This window comes from Mchenga conophoros, linkage group LG1 (assembly GCF_057382185.1).
Source record: "Mchenga conophoros isolate Kocher_MC1m ecotype Shallow Benthic linkage group LG1, M_conophoros_male_GT1.1, whole genome shotgun sequence".
NCBI lineage: Eukaryota > Metazoa > Chordata > Actinopteri > Cichliformes > Cichlidae > Mchenga > Mchenga conophoros.
Window position 1 is genome coordinate 32634417 of NC_140526.1, and position 23867 is coordinate 32658283.

General features: G+C 38.4%; 1 protein-coding gene across 2 annotated transcripts in view; it reads left to right on the forward strand.

Annotated features, from left to right (window-relative positions):
* kcnq1.1 (potassium voltage-gated channel, KQT-like subfamily, member 1.1) overlaps positions 1-23867 on the forward strand; it is a 43258-nt gene that overhangs the window by 17413 nt on the left and 1978 nt on the right. Inside the window, exons 5-15 of one of the 2 annotated variants that reach the window (XM_085275696.1) lie at positions 314-410; positions 5618-5758; positions 10481-10591; positions 11052-11147; positions 11338-11454; positions 12561-12699; positions 14875-14901; positions 15180-15236; positions 17469-17598; positions 21701-21776; positions 23645-23739. In XM_085275696.1, coding sequence (XP_085131822.1) covers positions 314-410; positions 5618-5758; positions 10481-10591; positions 11052-11147; positions 11338-11454; positions 12561-12699; positions 14875-14901; positions 15180-15236; positions 17469-17598; positions 21701-21776; positions 23645-23739 — 1086 coding nt within the window. The remainder of the gene's footprint in view (positions 1-313; positions 411-5617; positions 5759-10480; positions 10592-11051; positions 11148-11337; positions 11455-12560; positions 12700-14874; positions 14902-15179; positions 15237-17468; positions 17599-21700; positions 21777-23644; positions 23740-23867) is intronic. The other variant, XM_085275701.1, reaches the window with a different exon arrangement.

Genomic DNA, 23867 nt, shown 5'->3' on the forward strand with positions numbered 1-23867 from the left:
TTTGTAGCCATGACTGTAAGAACGCACTACACCTCTGGGATTAATCGCTGAACTGCAAGCCAGGCCTATTGCTCACTGCTCTGCAAGGGAGAAAATTAGACGAGTTTGCTCTAACATTTGTAAACGTCGAAAGTCTTTACATAGGAATGGAGACCATTTATGATATATGTGATAAAGATGCACACATGCTTTAGGTATCCAAATATTTCTAGCCTTATTGTGTGTACATGAATATTAACATTCAATTGCTGTGCAGAATAATATCTGCATATAAACACTTTCTCTTTTCCTTTTCCTTTTTTTAATTGACCAGAGGGATTCGCTTTCTGCAAATCCTGCGTATGCTCCACGTTGACCGACAGGGAGGAACGTGGCGTCTCCTGGGCTCAGTTGTCTTCATCCATCGGCAGGTACACAATCACTCCTTTAAAGGCTTCAAATTAGATTTTACGTCCAGAACTATTACCACCACCAGAGCTTCGGAGCATTATTAGTTATCTGCCAGCTTTCTGTCAGGGGATTATGCCAAGGATAGTCTGTCCTCTTCATGTTTTATTTTTCCTTTCTATGCGGTATAAAGAGAAGGTCCTCACATGGGAATACCTCATACAGTTAAATGAGTATTCAGCCGAGAACCACAACAAAAGCGCCACTGCGTAATAGCTTGGGTTTTTGGGATATAGGCTCATCTGCTGGAGAGGGCCATGTCTTTCTCTAGGGTATCATTCAGCTGAGACACAGAGGTGGACATGATTAGCCCCAGTGGTCACAGTAGTTGTCCTTAGTGTCAGTATAAAAAGAGAGACTGATGAGCAGGGGATCAAGGATGTTACTCATCCAGTACCACCTACCATGCTTTCTTGTATAGGCCTTGGCTGATTTTGCTTGCAGCTGAAGCTGGTTATCATCAGCCACTGACCTCTGCTATGAATGTCAGCACAGGGACATATTGGGGCATTTTCAAATCTGATTTCTGACTGGCTGTAGAAAGCACTTTAGCTTGAAGGTAAAAAAAAAAAATGGTGAAGTTTGGAATGTACTTGTTATTGAAGGAGATTGCAGTATCTATCACAGCTGATATGGCTAGGGGATGAGTTCTTGTTAATCTGCTAAGTTCTGTTTCCTTAGAAACCTCCTTTGTGTTGCATGCTGTGCTCCTAATTAACCGATTGTTTTAAAAGGTCATATTCACCTTCTCATGGTTAGCTCAGCTAAATTACTATTGAATAAAAACAAATATACACACAAATATACCATCTGCAGTGAAAACTTCAACCCAAGAGTGTTGTGCTGCATCTGACTAATTTTGAGGAAGTAACATTTCTTACAAAGCAAGAAAAGGTTAACAGAGATAATGAACATAGTTTATGCAGTCCATCTACAGTTACTTAGGGGGACTGAGACAATGGGATAGTTTGTTTGTTTGTTTTCAAATGTATGCAATCAAGATGTTATTGTTTTTGGTTTATTTCAAGGGTTTAACAAAAGTGTTGCATTAACCTTCTAGCAATTAAAGTCAAGTATACAGAATTATATATATTTCTAAACAGTTCCTAACAGACAAGCAGTTTCATGGTCAAGTCAGGATATTTTCCTGATTATTCTATGGCAAATTATGCAGATGAAAGATCTGGACTTGATTTCAAGTGATGAAATCAGCTGTCCACTGGAACATTCAGAGATCCTATTTTTTATTTTTATTTTTTTTTGGAGGCTTTTGCTATTTTATTTTTTAATAAACAACCTATATGAACACAAATAAACCAAAATAAACAAATAATCAAAAATAAACAAACGGGTGAACCATCTAGTGTGTATATATATATATATATATATATATATATATATATATATAAATAACCACACACACACGTACATACACATACCTACATACATATGTATTTGCCTATACACATACATACTGACATATACATATATACACATAACAGTTCAAAAATATGGCATACATAATTACAGAGATTCAAACAAAATCGGGTCTCCTTGACAAAATGTAATGTTTCCATTTATCCCAAATATCACTAAATATGTCATATTGGAGTCTATTAATGAAGGTAATTCTTTCCATTTTAAACATCCCATAAACAATCTCATACCAGTCATTTAGTGATGGAATTTTCACACTAAGCCATTTCTTGGTAATAGTCTTACAGGCAGCCAAACTCAGAATACCATACAACAGCTTGGACATTTTATCTACATTCACTGAGTATAAATATCCAAACAAAAGTTCATCCCAATTAAAAGGAAGTTGCATACTAAAAATAATCTGTAACTCAGAATGAATCGATACCCAAAAAGTGTTGATCAATGGGCAAGACCAAAACAAGGAAGTGTTTTATTTCTTGGGCCCCACAGTTTCTCCAGCAGCTAGAGTGATTAGAATAATGTTTACTTTGTGCAGGAGTAATAAAAAAGGAACATTCAGAGATCCAAGGATCAAAAGTGGTGCATTCTTTAAAAGGATGAATGCATCGGCCAGCTCAGCAATAACAAAGTGCCAGGACGACAACGGAAGACGACTAAAGTAGACGATCACAGTATTCTTTCCACCTTCACAACATCTGGCCAAAATGCCTTCATGACTGCACATTTTTATATCAAAAGTTTCTAACAAAGTGCAAACCGCTGGTTGCAATCCAAAAAAGGAAAGTCAGATTAGACTTTGTCATAAAACATCTAAAGGAAATTGACAAGATCTGGGGAAAAATAAATCCTTGGACAGATGAAACTAAGATTAACTGGTATCAGAATGATGGCAAGAGAAACAAATTGAGAAATAAGTGAACAGCTCAGAAGCTTATTACAAATCTGAAAGATATCACATCATCTGTCAAACATGGGTGAAGGTAATATTGCACAGGCATGTGTGGCTGTCAGTGGAACCAAGTCAGTGTTTATCAATGATGTAACTGGTGAAAGAAGCGCTTGCAAATGTTCTCTACTCAGCTAAATCCTGCAAATTGATTGTATGGCACGTGAGACTACAAATAGACAACAACCCAAAGAAAGCTGCAAAACTTTCTCAAGACAAAGAAATTCAACTGACAGGTGAGTCACCTGATCTCGACCGAACACAGCATGCTTTTCACTTACTGAAGGCAAAACTGAAAGCAGAGAGATCCACAAACAAATAGGAACTGAAGACTGCTGCAGTAAAGGCCCGACAGGGCATCTCAAGGGAGGAAACAGCATTTAGTGATGTTCATGGGTTTTAGACTTCAAGCCGTCATTCAAAGGATTTTCATCCGTGTACTGAAAACAATCACGAGATTTAAAATTACCCATGTTCATTTGACCAATTAGTTTTGAGCCCTGAAAATAGAAAACTGTGTATAAAAATGACAGTAATTTCTAAACAGTTAATGCAAATGTTTTGTTATGCCCCCTGAACTAAAGCTGAAAGACTGCACTTGAATCCCATCTTGATTGTTTGATTTAAAGTCCAGTGTGATGGTGTTCAGAGGGAAAACTACAAAAAAATGTGTCACTGTGGACCTAACTATAAATCGTGGCTTTCTTTGTCTTTCTTAATCCTTTTAATCATCTTGTAACTCCCCCACCCCCCAAATTTGCATAGAATACACCTACAGCACGCAAAACCATGTGGGACTTATTTCAGGTTTTCTCAATTTTCCAAACCCTGCTAGCTGAGAGTGACAAGCCTTCACTGATGTAGACCATTTAAGGGTTTCACTGCCCAATTCCACTCACACACTGGCTGGGCTGTTCCTAAATAGACTCTGAAAGGAGAGGATGAGTGTGAGACTGACTCTAGGAGAGGCCTGGCTAAATTCAGTCCTGATTGCAGGCATCAGAAGTCATCATGTGTAACATAGAGGGAGCTGTTCCATGAGAACCACACTCATCACATCCATGCTTTATTTTTGTTTCACCTCGCACTGCAGCCACTGTTGGTATAGTTCTCATATCTTCTGCTAAGGCTCTACACAACTCCAACAGCCGTGAGGGAAATACATTGTGTACTCTCACAACAGCCAGTGCAGTAGGGTTCAAGTTGCCATCAACCAGCTGGTCTCTGGTGTATTGTATATAATATATGTTCCTTTGTGAGTTTCTTGGTGTTATACAGAGCAGGAATATTTTGCTCCGCTAGACTCTCGCATAAACGCATGAAAGTGCAGCCCCCTCTGTGTTAACAGCTGGAGTTTTTAAAGTCAATGGAGTTTCATTCACTCCAATCAGTATCCAATCCTTGTGTTATAACGGCATTTACATACACACACAGTGGCATTCTAGTGCCTGTGGCTCTAAACACAATTTGCACAGTTGCTCCTGGCTGATACTGGCAGATGGGAGGCACACATCTCGTGAATGTGTTTGCCAGGTCACAGTGACAGCAACACATCTACTAAACCTCAGGTAGCAGCTCAAGGAAAATGTACCTGAATGCGTTAAAAGCTGTTATTTCCAAGAATCAAGTTGCTAGCAGTACGGATGACTTGAAGGTGTTATAGAGGCTCTGTCAGGTGTTTACTAGCAAAGGTCTGATGCCCAGAAACATTCCCAAAAACAATGTGTGATGAAATGAGGAAATGCAGGTGCAAATGTGGACTACTGGGAGATTGTAAGCACCGTTTGTTTAGAGCAATGTAAGGCTAGGATGCTTACATCTGCTGCTGCTTCTCTGTGTCGCAATCTCAGAGTGACAGTTTTGGGCTGAGACACGAATAAAATTTTCACTTATCAGGTAGCGCTCTGGCACTTTGAGTAGTTAAACCCAGTTTAAAATCACGTAGTAGGTGAGTGCACTTAGAGAGCTTTTTCACAAAGCAGTAGTCTAATTACACTCAGACAGGATGAGAGCCCCAAACCCAAGTAGACCTCCTGAGCAAAGTGTAGACAGTTGCTTATTGAATCTGCAACACGATGCTTTATATATATGATAAATACACTGGAAGACATCAGACGTCTGGGTTTCAAAGTAATTTATGATGATTTACCGCACATCTGAATTAAATCAACACCCCTGCGGTGATTACTGATTATTACTGAATTTACTTTCAGTTTAAACTCATTAGCACTTATGGCCCCTTTAAAACTCAAGACATTTTAGTGTTTGCTCCGGCCAAGTATACCATGAGCATTTTAATGGCTTTTCACTTGATCAAAAAAAACCAAAAAAAAAACACTTATTCTGAATAGAGTCGCACAGTTTTGGTTGAGATAGAGCGTCATAATCAAATTTCAGATGGCAGTTTTCAAATAAGATCCCATCCAATAGATGTTCGATTGAAAGAACTGGTGCCGAAAATTGACAGGTTGCATGATTAAGAACAGCTTTGCATTCACTTTTGGTTATTGAATGACACAAGCCCGCACAGGCAGCAAAATGCTCCAATGGAAAAATTTAATCATCATATTTACCCAGCACTCTTACATGAATATTCACATCCATATGTCATGTTATTAGCAAACACAGCCACATCGAGCTACAGGCAGCTGACTGGTAAGCTAGCTGATGCATTTTGCCAGAAAGTATACATAAATTCACACCTCATATTACTTAATATTTTCTCTAACATGGTCACATGTCCGAGTTTGAAATATGTAATGTCTTTGTGCATGTGTATTTCAGGAGCTGATCACAACCTTATACATTGGCTTTTTGAGCCTGATCTTCTCGTCGTACTTTGTCTACCTGGCAGAGAAAGATGCTGTTGACAGCAGTGGCACCACTGGTTTTGGGAACTATGCTGATGCCCTGTGGTGGGGAGTGGTAAGCATTTGTATTACTTATAGTGTATGGCCATAAATCATTGTACACACATTTTTGGGACTCCTGGGACAAAAAGGGAAATGATAATGTCAATTGAAAAAATGAACTGTGAAAGCATATATATGGAGAGAGAGAGAGACTGGCGAGCAGTCATGTTGAAACAGGAAGGGACCATCCCGTTCCCACAAATTTGTTAACAGTTGGAGCTAAGGGGCTGAGCCCAACTCTTAAAAAACAAAACCTACTTGAGCCAAGTGCACAGACTCATCACTCCAGAGAACACATCTGCACTGCTCTAGGTTCCAGTGGTGGTGTGCTTTACATCGCTGCATCCGACACTTAGAAGCTAAGGCTCAGACTAAGGCATGGATGCAGCTGCTCAGCCATGGAAACCCATTCCATGAAGCTCCCTCTACGCTCCGTTCTTGAGCTAAACAAAGTCCACATGAAGTTTAGAAGGTCTGTAGTAACTGCCTGCAGAAAGTTGGTGACCTGTATGCACTATGCGCTTTCACTGACCTCGCTCTGTGATTTTACGTGGCCTACCACTTTGTGGCTCAGTTGCTGTTGTTGTTGACTGTAGTAGCAAGGAATTTTCATGACTATGACTATTACAGTACCATCCTGAAAATCACTGAGCTCCTGAGTGCGACCCACTCGCTCACAAATGTTTGTAAAAGAAGTCTGTATGTCTTGCTGCTTGATTTTATACACCTGTGGCCGTGCAAGTGATTGGAACACCTAGATTCAATAATTTAGATGGGTGAGTGAATACTTTTGGCAATATAGTGTATGACACACAAAAAAAGGAAAATTATAATAGTCTCTTTGTTGAGTCTTGGGATTTGGCAAGCAGTTATGATGGTTGAAGAAAGTCTCCAGAAAATGAAAGTAAGTTATTGAAATGTTCTCTAAAATGACAGAAACATGAGCAGAGTTTGCCTGGGGCTCTGAGGAAAATTCTGCTAAGGGGGCCCTCCTAATTTACCCATAAGCCATGCACGCTGTGTGAGATTGCCACACAGTCCCACCTGTCAGCACAGTGCAAACAATTTGCTCAATCTGTTCATCTACAATTGAGTATACTTATACAGAAAAGTATGAGATAAACAAACACGATTTTTTTCACACAGTATATTCTTTACAATCTCAAGATGACACATGAGAATGAAATGCTGCACGAATGACTTTTTGTTTTGTTGTTTTTGTTATCATTTCATATGCACAGCTAAGGAGAATTTATATTCTAATACTGAATCAATTGTAATTGTCAGTCACTGGCTTTGCAAAGAGTTTCCTTTTTTACATGATCACTGTCGAGTTCAGGGTGCTTTTGTGGAGTGCAATCATACTCCTACATTGTATTTTCTGGACTGGCCCTTGCAGAGGCTGCTGCTGTAAAGCATATGTTTCATTTCACGAATGTGCATACGAAGCCATATGGTCACATATGAACACATGTGAAGTGTGAATTGCAGTTTCTAAGCCTTGTCACTTTAGTCAGCCACAAAGACAAAGAACCCAGCCATGGAAATGGTTAACAAGCAACACACAGACATACCAAGAGATGCTCTGTCCAGCTATGTTAGTAAGACAGACAGGCTAGAGGGATTTGCACTACAAGCAAGCACATCAACTTAATGTTAAGGTTATTTGCTGACATTTTTCTTTCTTTCTTTCTTTTTGGAGAAAAACTGGAGAAGCTATGTTATGGAATATTTCAAGCGCTCTTGGGGGCCCTCTGCTGTCCATGGAGCCCTAAGCAAACACTCAGTGTGCTTGTGACCTGATTCAAGCCAGCTCTGTGTGTGCATGTGTGTGTGTGGGGGGGGGAGACCTACCAGATTCACCTGTGAATAAGTATCTTTTCGCTGATCTGTGTTATGAGTTATCCCAGTTTTAATCATGTTTGGGATTGTGGTATAAAACATAACCAGAGTGTTCACATCCCTATATGATTCTAACATTATCTCTATGAGTTCTATACTGAGAAACTATAACAGAAGTCATTAATATGAGAATGTCACTGCTTTGCTTTATGGTTCACTTTGCCCCATTATATGCCGTACAGTTCAATATTCAACCCTATGTCAAATTTAGTGATGCAGTTTAGCTGTTTTACAACTGAATAGGATTAAGGACATAAAGTATTCCTTATAATGTAATATATATTATATATAATGTCATAATATTTCCCAAATACAAGAAGATCTGCCAAAGACTTAGATAGACACTCATAAAACTGTGAATTAGCTAAAATACAGCAGCACTTTAGAACATTTGTTCGACTCCACAATGTCACTGAAAGATACATAAAAGGCCTGCTGTAGGACATATCTGGGCATGTAGTATTATCTGTCCGGATTATGATTTTTCCCAATGAGGATGAAATTGTAATGTTTGCATAGAACGTAAAGAACGTGTTTACTCATGTCTGATACACAAAGCCGTGTGAGCAAATAATCTGCACGGTTGCAAAAGCAGCAGCCGGCAGGTTATATCAGCAAGAGTCAGGCCCCAGTAGAGAGCCTTTCAACAGTCTGTCTAGCTGGTGTTGAGAGCACAGTGACCAGTATTTGTTCAAAGTAAGGTGTGCTTTAGATGTTTAAAATTAATTACAAAATATTTTGTCCTTACCTGAGGTGTCCTGGGGTCCTGGGCAACTGCCCAGCACCCTTTAACTAGAACAGAAACCCGTGTAAAATGTTAGTGAACTTATCCTTAGAAATAACTGTCAAAGTGAAATGATCCGAAACAATTCAATTATGATTGTCTTCTGAATTCTGAGATTTGACATTTCTATCCCGGCACAAATAAGATTTTGCAGAAAACCATGACTTGTTGTAAGCTGCTTTTTACCAAGTGAAAGGTCAAATATAGACTGTTTTATCTGTACTACTGATGTTACAGTAGGAGTTGTGTGAAGCCCCTTGGGCAAATCCAGTGGGCTGCTAATACAAACAGCAAAACAAATAGTGCAGAAAACACGGGATGAAAATTTATTTTCAGACAATAAGTCACCACCCACTCGGCCTCATGGAAACTTCAGGGACTCTGATATTAAAAAATGCACGCACACACACATTCTCACACATACACAGCAAAGTCAATAACTTGTCTCAGTATGAAATGAAAGTTGTTGTTGTACACATTAGATCCCATGATTTATTTTTTTTTAAATCTGATTTGGGTCTGCTGTCACACACGCTGAGAGTCAGTTTGGGGTATTTCAGCACATGAAGATGTTATTAAGAGTCCAAGAGGTGAAAAGATCAGAGTTGTAGTTGGAGGATTGGGAAATCAAGGGTCTAATGCACTAAAGACTCAAAGCAGAGAAAGTATTTGGTCAAGTAAAGTCAATAGATAATTGTGGGTTCAGCTGTGGATGTGATGATACAGTTTTTAAACTGTTTGCTAGCAGTACTTTCACTGTTTTTTTGCAACCACACTAGCAAAATGTCTGTACTCTAAAACGACTACTACTGTTTTTGGATCAAGTCAGTGTTGGATACTTTAATGATTTTCTGTACAAATCTAATAACCCCTGTCAGTACCAAGTCATTAGCCCAAACTATCAAGTTAATGCTAATGCTAATGCTAAAGTAAGCTCTGAGCACATGCATGGAAATAGATGTGCAATGAGTAACTCGGTCGATTAGAAAGATTAGAATTTATTAGATTAGATTAGAAAGTGTTGCCCTGGTGCCTGTGTGCCTGAGCTATCCACTCTAATTGGTAGTGTTTAGAGTGTTTATAGCAGTTTGTAGCCTAAGCTTTTTAGGGTTACTTTACACATTGTTCTTTAAAACTTTAGCAGTGTTAAATATTAGCACTCCAGCCTTGATAACACTATGTATATATGTGATAGAAAATAAGGAAAAGCATAATAGGTCCCCTTTAATGATAGGGTAGTGGTTAGAATTAGGGATGCAGTGATAATAAGTCTCCAGAAAGTGCATACAAGTTATAATACTATCCACTGAAATGACTGGAATATGAGCATTGCAGTTTCACAAGAGACATCTGGAGCTCAGCTGTGTTTCCAAAAAAAGTATTATTAGCAGCCTAGTTACTGAAGAGCGAGGAAAAGACGGTATCAAATTGGTATTTGAGTCAGCAGATACTCAAGAGTGTGGTATCAGCAACTGCTCTAGCCTATCTGCAGGGACCACGGATGTACTACTGACTTTGATGATCCCCAGATTTTTCAATCAGTGATGATGATATGTAGTAATGGCGGCCATGTCTCAGGGGACCAGTGGTGTCCTTAAGCAAAATATATGAACCCCAAAATCCAGCTGTGTGTCCAATATAAATACAGAACATAGCACAAAGCAGTTTGTGATACAAACAAACAAAAACAAACAAACAACCTTTATTTGTCACATACACAATTATACAGAGTACAACATGTAGTGAAATTCTTGTGTCCGAGCTGCAGACAGTCTGCAGACATAGTCGCGCCATTCCAGGACTTGGTTTTTAGCATGGGGGGTCTAGCCAGGACCTTTACTGGATACCGGGTGGGAATCGAACTTGTGACTCCCGCTCCGAAGGTGTGTAGTTCCCATTTAACTTTTCATCTAGTGCCTCAGGTAATTATTTAAGCTGTCCTATACTTTGGTTTATTAAAAACACATACCCTAGCTGTATATTTTGATGAACGCTAATTATAAAATGCTACTGTCGTCATTATCTTGTCTGTGTTTTTTTTCCCTTTAGGTCACAGTGACAACTATTGGCTATGGAGACAAAGTGCCACAAACCTGGATTGGAAAGACTATTGCTTCCTGTTTCTCAGTCTTTGCCATTTCATTCTTTGCCCTGCCTGCAGTAAGTGCAGTGAGAAATTTCCATCTAACCATATCATTGAGTTGTGCCGTGAGGATTACAGAACAGCAGTGACTTTGCTGAGAAACATAGTAAGTCAGTGAACCCAGTAAAACTGGGTGAAAAATTGGATTAGACAAGTATAGTTTTCCTCATCACTTTTTATATTACCCTTGGTTCAATATTCATAATAAGGTTTATGAAATGTCTCAAATACTTAGAGCCCCAATTATTTACGTTTAGTTCAAGAAATAAAAACGCTTAATCTCCCCATTTAAATCTGCTAATTCCGTGTTTATGAAGGTTAATGGGAAAAAATAAATTATTCTCAACCGAATAGAATCATGAAGGATCTCTCTTTGTTTCTTCCTTCTTTCTCTATCTTTCGGATCGTGCAGCTGCCTGAAAGTGTGTGGTTAAAACTGAATAATGAGAAAAAACTCTGCTATGCTTTTCTTCACAGGGAATCTTGGGCTCAGGCTTCGCCCTGAAGGTGCAGCAGAAGCAAAGACAAAAACACTTCAACCGACAGATCCCTGCAGCTGCCTGTCTCATTCAGGTATTTGACCAAGAAAATACTCCCAACAGTAGCTCAGTACAGCCGGGGGATTATGCTGTCTCAGAGCTACAGTCTTATTATGGAGACCATCCTTTCATGTAACCTTTTCTTTCTTTTCTTATATGGCAGACATGTTGGCATGAAATTTGTCCTGTTCAACCAACGTATTGCTATTTTTATGCCCCTCCAGACATCGTGGAGATGTTTTGCGGTGGAGAACTTTGATTCTGCCACATTCAAGATGTTTTTGAGAAAAAGATCAAACATCCCTGCCTCTTCTCTATCCACCCCCAAGCCCAAGAAATCGGTTAGTAATCATTTTATAGATTTCTCTGTAACTGCTTCATACACCCGGTTTCCCGTTTATTAGACACAGGCAAAGTGCAACTAATGTAGTCTGAAGCAACACCCCTGCAATACTGTAAATCCTAAATTTACAAAGGTTTCCATGAAGGTTTATGTAGGCTGTTTTTGTTTTTCAGTTATTATGTGCTCACTGTCAAGGCTGTAGTCTGCTGTGCTGCATTGTGTTGCTTTATACTGCAACTTGTTTCTGATGTTTAGACTGCACTCAATGATGCAAATCTGATATCTGATATCGATGCAAAAATACTGGAAACACCATAGTTCTTATGAGAGAGGTCAGTCTTTTCCGACTAGTAATGGCTAACAAATAATAGTAATAATAGAAAAAAATAATAGAAACAAATAAACAGAATTATTGTAAATAATTTCATAAATTAATGTCAGATTGGGTTTCAACCCCCTCACTCACTCTCTACTATCAGACAGGCTTAATCAACTAGTTAGATTTAAGAAAATCATCCATTACTGTAGCATAACAGAATCACAAGACTGGATATCAGATTTTGAAAAGATACACATAAAAACAAACAAGAAACGCCTGACAAGGGGAAAAAAGTCAGCAAGTAAGACAGCCAGAGGCAATTTAATAATGATATTGATTATTCAGCATCTTTGCAACCAACCATACATCTACTAATGCATCTGTTTTTAAATGTTGCTTATGTGCAGTCAGTAACAGTGTTTATTTTGGCCCTCTTTTTAGACTCTGATCCTCCTACTGTATTTCCATGTAATTATCATCAACAGAAATGATAAATTATTTAAATGCTTGACAGCTCCACACTTTTTAAAACAGAGAGTGGCGGTAGAGAAAGGTAGGCAGATTATGAAGATCATTACATCACGTAATTTGGCGACTGATATGCCTTTATGTTTACGAAGGTTTGTTGGCTGCTAAATCTAATTCCGTTTGACAGTTGAGACTTTGGCTGCAAAATCAAAATGTAACTCCAAATGTTTTTCCCACATGGTGAACACGGTTACCTTTTTGTGTCACTCAAGTTGCAGCCAAACACTTCATTGAGCTGTTTGCATTTTCTCGAACAGGTGAAGTTGAGGAAGAAGTTGAAGAGCAGTGACAAGGATAATGGTCCAACTTCCCCCACAGTTCCGAGCATCACCTTCGACTCTGTGTTTGACAGCGGGAGGGAGATGAGTTCAGATGTTTACAGCACTGTTGGCACAGGTACTAAAACCTATTGAAAGAGTGAAGAACAGTTTCTAGAAGAAAACAGACTGATGTTTGTTGCAAGTGTGTAGATATATGGAGTGGTGCCTGTTCTTTCCTTCAAATCAGAATCAATACTCACAGCATCACTTAATGAGTAAAGATTTCATTAGCGCTGCTCAGGTGTCAAACCAAAAATTCTTTCATGATACAGAAAATAGAGAATGTTGAATTTAAACTGCAGATATAAGGCTGTCCACAGCAGGTGAAGAGGACAAAGTCCAAACATTAAAAATAGATGAGCGCATTGCAGGAATATAACGTGAGGTTGCATTGATGAGTATGAACTGCAAGGGTCCTCTGCTGAACTTGTAAAAATCTGCACAACAAACAGTGCTGCTGATTCAATGATGAAGAACTAGGAGTCAAATAAAGAAGGTATTCAAATCAATACTGCATCCTGTCAGTGTCACTTAAGATTATGTTGTGTACTCCAACTACTTTGATGAGTTCACTTTAAATACTTCAAATCAAACCTTTTCTAATAGCTCAGGAGTAGTGCCACCAGCAGGTCAAAGTTTTCCCTTTTCCTTTTCACTGACACTGAATGACTTTTTTTTACATTATTTTACTTTAATGTATAAATGATAGAAATGTTCCTGAAAACAGCCTGAATCACGAGCTAGACAGTACAATGAAACACTGTCCTTGCATTAGTATTTAAGAGCCATTTGAAACTACTCAACACATCTAACATTAGTCAAATTGAACTAAATGTATTGTGGAGCATGTGGAGCATGCACACTGCATAGCATTGCACAGACACAATTTAATATGCAATTAGATTGTGGCCAACTTTAGCAATCAGCAGTCACCTTAAACCCTTTAATGTTAACGCTCCCATTCTTGTGGTCAGTGTAGTCACAGATTTTCTCATTCAAGGGACTATGTGGCCTTTTAAAGCCTACATACAAACAAATCAGAATGTGAGTTACTTTTCCAAAATATCATATGCCCCACTTTCTAACTTCCTGGTTTACAACATCCTGTCATGGAGAGTGGGGGCTGCAGCCTTTTGGGGCTGAGAATATTTGAGCTGTTCTCATCAAAAAACAAGCTGTGGAACTTTTGCTGAAGTAACATATACTGACTAATTCAATATCATCCTTGAAAATGCCTCTTTCATTTTTTTCCCCCTGTCAGTTCATTTTCCATGTTCATTCATTTCTCTCAGAGTGTATTCCCTAATGTTGTTCTGCTCACCGAGTAGCCTATTTTATACCTTTTCAAAAGATCATCATTATTACTCCTCTCACTGCTGTATGAAGGACATTAATGGATAGCCTGATCTAGTAGACTGACCAACCAAGACACAGGAGAGGATCATCTGTTTACTTTTTCAAGAAGATAAATATGGATAGTTTTAGCACATCCATAATATATAAACATCTAATTGGATGCTACTCTTTTCAGGCCCTCATTATATAACCTCTTTCTTTAACACAATCTGGTAATGTGAAAAGCTGCTTACATGGGTGACTGCAGCACCACCAACACAACAGTGCCAATGGTTTTGCTTTGCACTCACTTCTCAGTACAAGGGGAGAATTTAATTTGCACCATTGTACGGTTCTATGCATGTCTGTGCACTTCACGATCTCTGATGCTACAGGTCTACTGCACATCTTACATTTACAGCATGGTGCTTTTAACACGTCCATTTTTTACTAAGTTGCTACATTGCCATCTGTTGTATGCTTGGGGTGAGGGGATGCAGGCACTGATGCTGGCTCTAGTGCTTAGCTCCTTACAGAGTTGTCAGCTTACACTAAAAGCGTATCCTGTCTTCTGCATTGAACAATTTCATCCCTGCGTTAACCTTGTTGGTTATCTCTGCTGTGTGGGCATTTATTCCTCATAATTCTGTTCACTGGGTATGTGGTTACATAAAATAGATACAAGTCATTATAATTTTGATTGCAAGAGTGGAAAAACTGAAGGAAAGTAATTTTCCATCAGTGTTTTTCAGTTCATAATAAACGGAACTATCAGGTGTATTGCAGATGTGGTATTTCTTTTTACATTTTAAGTCTTTCTGCCTCTTTTTAATTCTCATTGTGCTTCTTCCATTCAACTTAACTGCCTACTTCCTTGCTTGTGTCTTTTTTCTCTTTGTGTTTATGCCTGATTTAGCAGGACTCTACACTCTGGGAGGATGTGGTGAGCTGCATGTTAGTGTCCACATCCTGGTCACGTCCTCTGCGCACTCGCTATCCTCTCCTAATGCTTGTTTTTAACAGCCCATCAAGTCACTTTTTGTCATTGTCAAGTTTTATAACAGCATGCTTTCTTAGTCAGGCACCCATGAGGTAATGAAATGTTGTGTTGTTTTCTTAATGACTAATGACTATGAAAAAGGATTCCAAGTGCCACATTCATTTTTCAGGATAATTAAAGTTAATAATTTATGCTTGTGTTTTCCATCATGTATTCTTCAGATCGCCAGCAGTCCTGGACATCTTTGTCCTCTCTTCAGTTCAGCTCACCACCTCCAGGTAACTTCAGAGCTTAATGTTGTTTTTATGTTACTTTGTTTCCCTTGAAGATACAGTCTGGCGTTCATATAAAAGGTGCACATGGCCAAAGAGATGGCACTCATGAGGTTGTGGATTATTGTTTTGGAGCCTTGAGTTTAGTATTCTGACCTTCGCCATCTTTACTGCTGCTTTCTTGTTAGATTGATGTTAATTATGACCACCAAAAAAAAAAGGTTGTGCACAAAATGGACACCTGAGAAAATACACAGCCTACAGAATAGTCGATTCATGGCACCTTCCTGTCTCTCAAAGTGTCCAGGCCCCTAATAATGCAAATAATGCTAATGCCTTAACAATTTAAACCCCTCTACAAATGTCATAAGAAGGAAAATTAGCTAGTGAGGTTTTGTGGTCCTACAACTGCTAACCACGTGATGTTAAGTGGTCCACCATTTTTGATGTGTGACTATGTATAATCAATTCAGCAAGACCTCAGTCACGATGCCCTAGAGACGGTGCACAATAATCTGGCAAGGGAAAAATATGTATTACCAAATAGATCTTGGAGGTTCCTAGCTGTTGCTAGGTCGCAAAGAAGATGCCTGTATGTGATTGCTTTGGTTCCTAACTCCAGTTGCCCACAGTTCGTAGGAAACATGGCAAGTTGTCTGAGACTGCAAACATTTGCCAACTACTCTTCAAATGGGGATGAAACTATAAAAGTGTGACACAAGTGAGGCACAACTCTTACTTTGAAGGGAAATGCCCTCAATTTCCAGTTTGTGTCGAGTTTGTGTTGCACTTTTATAAGTTTTCTTATAAAAGCGAAGGTTTATAGAAAAAATTAGTATCTTTGATGTAAAAGCTGCAGCAATCTTCAACCACACCAAGGAGGTTTTTGGTGCAGCACCTTCTTTATGACCAACTTCACCCAGTGGCATGAAAGCAGCTTCCAGGAACCACTCATCAACTGGATTACACATTTTTCCCTTGTGGTTCCCTTATGATGGAGGAGGCCAACGGTGTGCATATGATGTCATTTGAGAATCCTCTGTAGAGATTGAAGCCTTTTCCCAGAAGAAAAAAATGCATATTTCTGTTGTAAAGTTAGAAATTTGAACATGGATGTCTATTAAGAACTTTTGAAATCGACTTCAAGTGGTCATTCCAGGAACTGCAGATTTTTGGCACTGGGGTGCTGGCTTCATTTTTCAGTTTTAGTTGCAACAAGTTTTGGTTTCATCATGTGTGATGTTACATACAGTTTGAAGTGTTGTTGCCAAGAGGACTAAAGGTCTGATGTGTTTAGATGATATGCAAAGTAATGTTTGGCATTTCATCTAAAAAGCTGCCCAGCAGGGAGTTAAAACATTTTCCTGCATTCTGTTATTGAGAAATATCAGTGTGCTGGTCAGGGCAAGTCTTGTCACCAGATGACAACACCACTTAAGATCATTTGATTTACAGTGCATTTCAAGCAGTGCCATTTAACACCTTTTTTTTATTTTTTTTTATTTCACACATCAAAATCATGAACCTGTTGTGTCATACGTCTCTTAATGGTGCAGTTTCAAAACACTCCAGCGGCAGATTTGGATAATTGAGGGGTTACATTTTGTCTTTCATTTTTTTAAATTAAATTTTACCATTTTAAAAGACACAAAAAAGTCTCTTTATCCAAGTTTATGTGGCAAAGAACAGAAAGTGCCACCCTGCTGGCATGTTGCATTTGAGAACATCTACATAAAAAAAAAAAACCCATCTGTGTCTATCCAAACGGAGTTGTTTCCTCTCTTCCCTGTTTTTGCAAGATGACTGTAGCTGTAAATTCAGATCTCTTTTCCCATCTAAATACAGCACTTTTATAATCCTAAACAGAGCTCTGGAGAGTCAAGATCCCAGGTCACATGAGGCCTAATTTTCCCACAGTTCACAAGCCCTCACTAAATCACTAGCGATTCTGAAAGCTACCATAGGAATGTCTTTTCCCCCCCTTTCCACTGTCTTCAGATAATGTTACTTTTAATGCAACATATGGGCATATTTTTGTTGTTGGTTATATCAGCATACACAACATTAGTGCATTAAGAGAAATTAGAATACATTTAAATGTGTAAGTAAGTGTAAATCGCAAAACCTGTTTGAACAGGATGTACACAGCGAAACTTTATCTGCAGTGTCACTGCAGACACATATTAATAGCTAAAGTCTAATGAGTGTGTTTCTGGGTGTCTGTGGGTGAACGTGCAGTGAAAAGAAGCCCTGGCCTTTTAGAAGTCCACTCGCCCAGCGCGCTCCAGAGGAACTGCAGCTTTGCAGACGACATGGAGCTGGAGCCAGAGAGAGAGAATGAACTGGCCCCAGCCTCCTCAGTGTCACAGTGAGTTTACCACCATAGGATTCTGTGTTTATGTGTACGTTCGTTTTAATGACCATGACAGGGAAGGTTTTTATGCATTTTGTTTTAGGGTTGTTGTTTTTTTCCCGCTATTTGTAATTAACCTTTGAAATATGCCAAACCCCAGAGGGCTCGTGTCTCTACTGTGTAATGAGTGTGTATCAGGAAAAAAAAATCACTTGCATTTGCCGAGGCACTTGCACAGCTAGAGACTGAGAGTGATATGAGGAAATGAGTGTTAAGTAACTGCAGTGCAATGTGAGTGCACAGTAAGTGAAACAAATGGAGCGACAGTTTTGACCCGTGGGACTTCTTTCTAAACGGAGGAGTAATGATGCAGAGTGGGAAATGCATGCAGCAGCGTTGTTGGCAAAGATCACTCTGTGCTCTGCTGACTTCAAAATACGTAACCAGCTGTTCTCATAGAGCAGCGCCACATCAAATCCCATGCTGCATTGTGCCATTATAAGATACTACTCTTTGTGTTATCCATGACGAGACAACACCAAAAATATGAGAGAAAAAAAACCCTTGAAGAATGTGTTTCTCTTCACCAGGTTTGTCTTTGATTACACGCTTTGTTACATATTTAACACCAATTTGTCAGTTTTATTTTATTTATAAGACCGGAGAATAGCTCAGTTTAGTCATTGGTACAAATCGTGGTGTATAGATTCTCGCTATGTAATACTTCCCAGGAGTCATATTTCTGCAGCTGCCAGTTCTGACTTTGCAGTGCTATGTTTTGGCAAATTGATAATAATCGAGGTACTGAGACTTTCAACAAAACTGCCAAACATTTGTCCCAAACAAACGAAAATTACACACCCAGTTACCCAGAAGACGGAGCTTTTAAAGTCATAATAAAAGAAAAAAAGTGTGTGAGGCAAAAATGTAAAGCTCAATAGAAACTTTTTTGAAAATCTTTTTCACATTGCATTTTTGTTTATACCAATCACATGAAGCATTTGGAACAGGGGCGATTCTAGGATCAGAGCTTTGGGGGTGCTGAGCACCCAGAGAGCTGCCCAGCCAAGCAAGATAAACTGTACTCGTCACGATGAGACTTCTTCCCTGTCAGTCCTTAAATGTCTCCAGTTGTCCTGAGTCCTCTCTGACTGTCTCCTTGGTGCATTTAACCCCTGTTCCTCCCTGTCCTCGTCCTCTGTTGTCTTTGTTTCCGTTATCAGTCATCATAATTTTACCATCTCTGTGCAAGTCTGCAAATTTCTTTATTAAATCATAAGATTCTTAAATTCATCAAGTCTCTCTGTGCCTGGGTCCTCGTCACAAAACATGACATCACTGTTTTGTATATTTTAACACAATTGAATCCCCACATTTGTAAAAGAAAAGAAAAACCACTTTTTTAAAGTCTGTAACAAAACCATCAAATCAGATAAAGGTTATTTAAATGCTGCAAATAAAGAATGGATTGGAATTTTAAAAAAAAAAACAACGTTTTAATATCAGTCATTTTCGACATTTCAGCATAAAAATGTCGACAGTACAAAAAGCGGAGTTCATGTGCCTTTAGACCTTTCAAAAAAGCCACAAAAAGCACTCGAGGAATGTTCAACAACCATTATTTGCTTGGGTTTCATATTTTTTAAAGCACAAATTTCTATGATGAAGACAGACTCTGTGGGCTACATTATTGATCACTACTACTAATAAATATAAGGCAGGGGTTTCAAGATACACAAAGTGTAGATTTCAACTGTTTTTGGAAGCCTTCTCTCTGAGTTCATTACATACCTCGCAGAAGCAGACAGCAGCAAAATGAGTTTTTCCAAAGTTAAAGAATTGCATGTATTATTGCATGTAACCCACCTGTATTTACTTATATGTTATATTATCAATTATTCTCAATGTAGAGACACAGTCAGTCAGAATCCATGTCACCTTAAAAATTTTTGGATGTTTGCCCCTATTTGAAAAGTCTCCTCATAACTCATAGTGATAATAAAACCATTGGTACAATACTGATCGTAAGAGTAACTTTTTGAACTGTCAAAGCATGACAGCTAATAATAATGAATTATTCATATCAACACTTTACCGAGTTCTTTTGATTCCTCAGAGGCATCCGATGGAAGACAAAACACTGCTCAGTAGACCATTCTAAAAGAATATATGGCACTAATAGTAATCAAAATGCCTTTACTGCATTAAATAGCACATTTAGGTGCTATTTAAATAGCACTGTATATATTAAATAGCACAATCAAGTATCCCCTAACGGCTCCAAAGACATCCTTCTAATCTTGCTAAGGCTTTAATCCGTGGGATTTCATTCCACTTATCAAATTTAGGGTTGCAGGTGGGATTGGAGCCTATCCCAGCTATCATAGGGCAAAAGGCAGAGTACACTCTGGACAGGTCACCAGTCCATCTACAGGGCTGCCGCAGAGAGAGACAGACAATCATTCATTCTCACAATCATGGCTAATAGGGAATTTAGAAATTCCAATCAACCTAAACCACACGTCTTTGAGAGATGTGATGTACTCAGAAAGAACCTACACATGCATGAGGAGAACATGCAAACGCCACACAGAAACACTCCAGTCAGCTGGTGGATTTGAATTCTGATGTTGACTTAAAAAACTGCCCAACATGTTGCCTGGTGACTCCAGTGGAGTAAAGATCAAAACTTTTGCATCTGCAACACACATATATATGCAGACTAAATGATTGATGTACTCAGACCATGATAATGATCAACATTAATAAAGTTCACTGATGGCTGTTACTACAAAAAAATGAGAGTGAAAAATATGCTTACTCACTTCCTTCAAGCCCTGTAGAATCTCACTTCTCAACACATCAGGTACTTATTTTGAAGCACTGAATATCTAATGTCACCAGGACATTAAAAACTGCATTTATAAAATCACCCATTAAATCTGATAAAAGAAATGAAAAAAATGTTTGCTGACTTTCCCCAAACAGGATTTAAAAAATCTTTTTCCTTTGGGTGCGTTAAGCGTCATGTTTGTCTCGAACCACTAATGTAGCTGACTATTCGTTAAGATCTCTGTTGAACATAAAATGATCATAGTGACTTTGGTTTCTACTGAGGAATACGTAGTCCAGCACATAATCCCCTTTAAATCTGTACAGAGTTAATTACTAAGCTTGCTAATAGGTAGACTTGGATGCTTTAGATAGAGCAAGGCTACGCTCCTCTTTTTATTCTTTGTGCTACGTAAAACAAACTGTCTCTTAATTCCAGTCTTAGATCTCCTCTTTTTAAGTTTAATAAGCTCCATTTCCAAAATATTTAACAATTTCTTTAAGGATTATAACCTTACAGATCCCTAGGATGTTCACATCACAGTGTTCATTGATGGTAGATGAAAATATTAAAGAAACATCTTTGATATTCAAATGCTTCCTTTTTTTCTGAAGAAGTCACAATTTGCCATTAGAGCTAAAAGAAATTTGTCTCACTGCCTGGCTTCTGCTTATATCACTACCACATAATCCTTTTATGATGTAAAATGGATTCTATAATAGTTCAGGAACACATTATTGACGTTTCATAGTGCTAATTTGACAAAATGTTATGAAAGCTGTATGTGAAAATCAGCCCATTGCATTGCCTCTGAAAAGTCCATTATGAGACTCTCACCTACCTTGTTATACACCGGACTTAACAAAGAACTCGCTGCGCTCCCACCTCACATACTCGCTCACTGCTTTTCCAGGGTAATGAGCCTGTTAAGTAATACCTATTTAATAATTCCCACAACATAATAATGGAGGCTAAATGCCCGACAATCACTCTAAGCTTTGTGCTAATGATTTTTCGAGAAATGTGCAGACCTTGAAAATTACCCGCCTTTGTTCTTTCTGTAACTCACCTTCATCACATTCAAAGGAAGACAAGTAATAGAGGAGAGGCTTTTGATGTAGATGGAGCAGTAATAATGAAACTTAATATTTTTGCCTATACTGATAAGAGTTCAGGTATGAAGGTTAATGTCTGCCACGTTCATTCAATTCAGTGAAAGAAGGGGTGTAAACAAGTGTAACAGGTTGAAGTCGACCAACCTTGATGCAAATGTGTTTTTCACAGACTCACAGAGTCTCACCGAAAAGCCATCCGGGTGATCCAGAGAATGCGTTATTTTGTGGCCAAGAGAAATTTCCAGGTAATTATTACAATTTTTTTAATAGCAAAAAAGAATAATATTCACACATTGGGAAATAATTGATGTTTATGTGCTCTACTTAAAATTGCGTAACCTATCTGCATACTCTGAACACCTGCTAACAGCTTGGTTTCACTAAGCAGTATTTATTCATTTCTAACATTTCAGTAGTTATTAACTAAGTACTGTACTGTTATTTACTGTCACACTGTCACTGTGCAAACATCAAACACAACAAAAGAGATTGGGGAGCAACAATAATACACTTTGCTCCAGGGTCACAGCAAGCAGTGGTTCAGCTGAGTTTGCAAATGAGCAGTGGTTCAGCTGAGTTTGCAGATCAGCAGCATCATTATAGTAATAGGTTTTTGAATTGGATGTGGAAAAAAGATGAGTACATCTGGATATGAGTCCTATACTGTATGTTTTTTTTTTCTTTTAGATGATGTTAGTAACGCTTTTATGACTTCTCTAATTCTAATCAAAAGCTCAAGCCATGAAACGCTAGCTGTGCCACAAGAAAAAGCTTGTATTGGATTGTTTCTAATGAACAAAAACTGAAGAGACAATCTCAGGATTTTTTTTATTCTGTTTCGGTTGTAAGTTAATGTGGCAGCTATGGCATTTTTGCTTTGCTTTCAAGTATAAAAAAAATTAATTCCACTTCACTTTATGTCCAGCTAACCTCTGTTCAGTGGTTTGTTTGTTTTTTGTTTTTGTACAGGCTTTGTTCTTTATCAGTCAGTCACAATAACATTTCCATGATATTAAATTAATAAAAATTACTGTGTATACAGGATTTACTTTATATCTGGTTTCTAAACCTCACCAAACATCTGTGGAAGAGAAGGAGCACTCTCTTTCTGTTCTAAACTTTTACATTTTGGGGCATAATTTAAAAAAAAATCGTCTGGGCCTTACCAGATCTTTAAATGATTCGAATATAACTTCAGGGGGGAAAAGTGTGACATACCAAACTTTATGATTATTTATTTAACAAAGAACCAAGCCAAAGAAGAAGCCGTGGATGAGAAACTAAGTATACCTCATGATTCAGTACGCTGTAGAACCACCTTCAGCAGCAATAACTTGAAGTAATTGTTTTCTACATGACTTATCAGTCTCTCATGTCATTGTGGGGGAACTTTACAGCATTTTTTACGTCTTTACAACATTTGCAGGCATTCATTCATGCACAGCTCTCTTAAGGCCCCTTTTTTTCTCTGCAATTTCTCTGAGCATTGCACAGCCTGACCTTGGAGTGAATTTGCTGACATGTCCATTCATAGTAACTCTAGAAATTATTTTGTATGTTGTCCATGTGTGAATAATCTTTCTCCCTGTGGAACGATGGACTTAAAATTGTTTTAAAGTGGCCTTGTAACACTTCCCAGATTAATGAGCAGCAACAATTACTTATCTAAGATAAGATCGTTGCAATGGTCTTTCCTCGCTGGCTTCGTATTAACACACTGCTGAATGCTCCAGGGCAGTCATCAAACTTGCTGATGAGCAATAAGACTAGTGCACTAATGTTACCCTTTTAGTTTCTATGAAAGCAGTAAGTGTGTACTTAGATTTTCACACACTGTCTCCTGAATTTTGGCTTAGTTTTTGTTAAAGAAATAATAACAAACATGTCATGTCATGTGTTGTTGTTCACCCGAGACTTGACTTAACTAATTTATTATTTCTATGCCATGAGTAAAACCTTTCTTTTTTTACATAAGTTTCTTTGACAGAATAATTTTCTAAAGAATATCCAGTTTCTGGCATGTAAAGGCATTCGTACGGGTTTGATCCTGACAAGACATTTGTAATAAAAGAGATGACGTTTTGATTAAACAATCTGAAACTCTCTGTTGTAGCAAGCTCGTAAACCGTATGATGTGCGAGATGTGATTGAACAGTACTCCCAGGGTCACCTCAATCTCATGGTGCGCATCAAGGAGCTTCAGAGACGGTAAATGGTTTAAATAAGATGAGCTTCATGTGAATTATATCCCCTGAGTACAGCATGGATATATGTGTACAATACTGTCAAAGGCAAAGAGATAAATTAAAAAAAAAAAAGAATGGAGAAGATCTAGG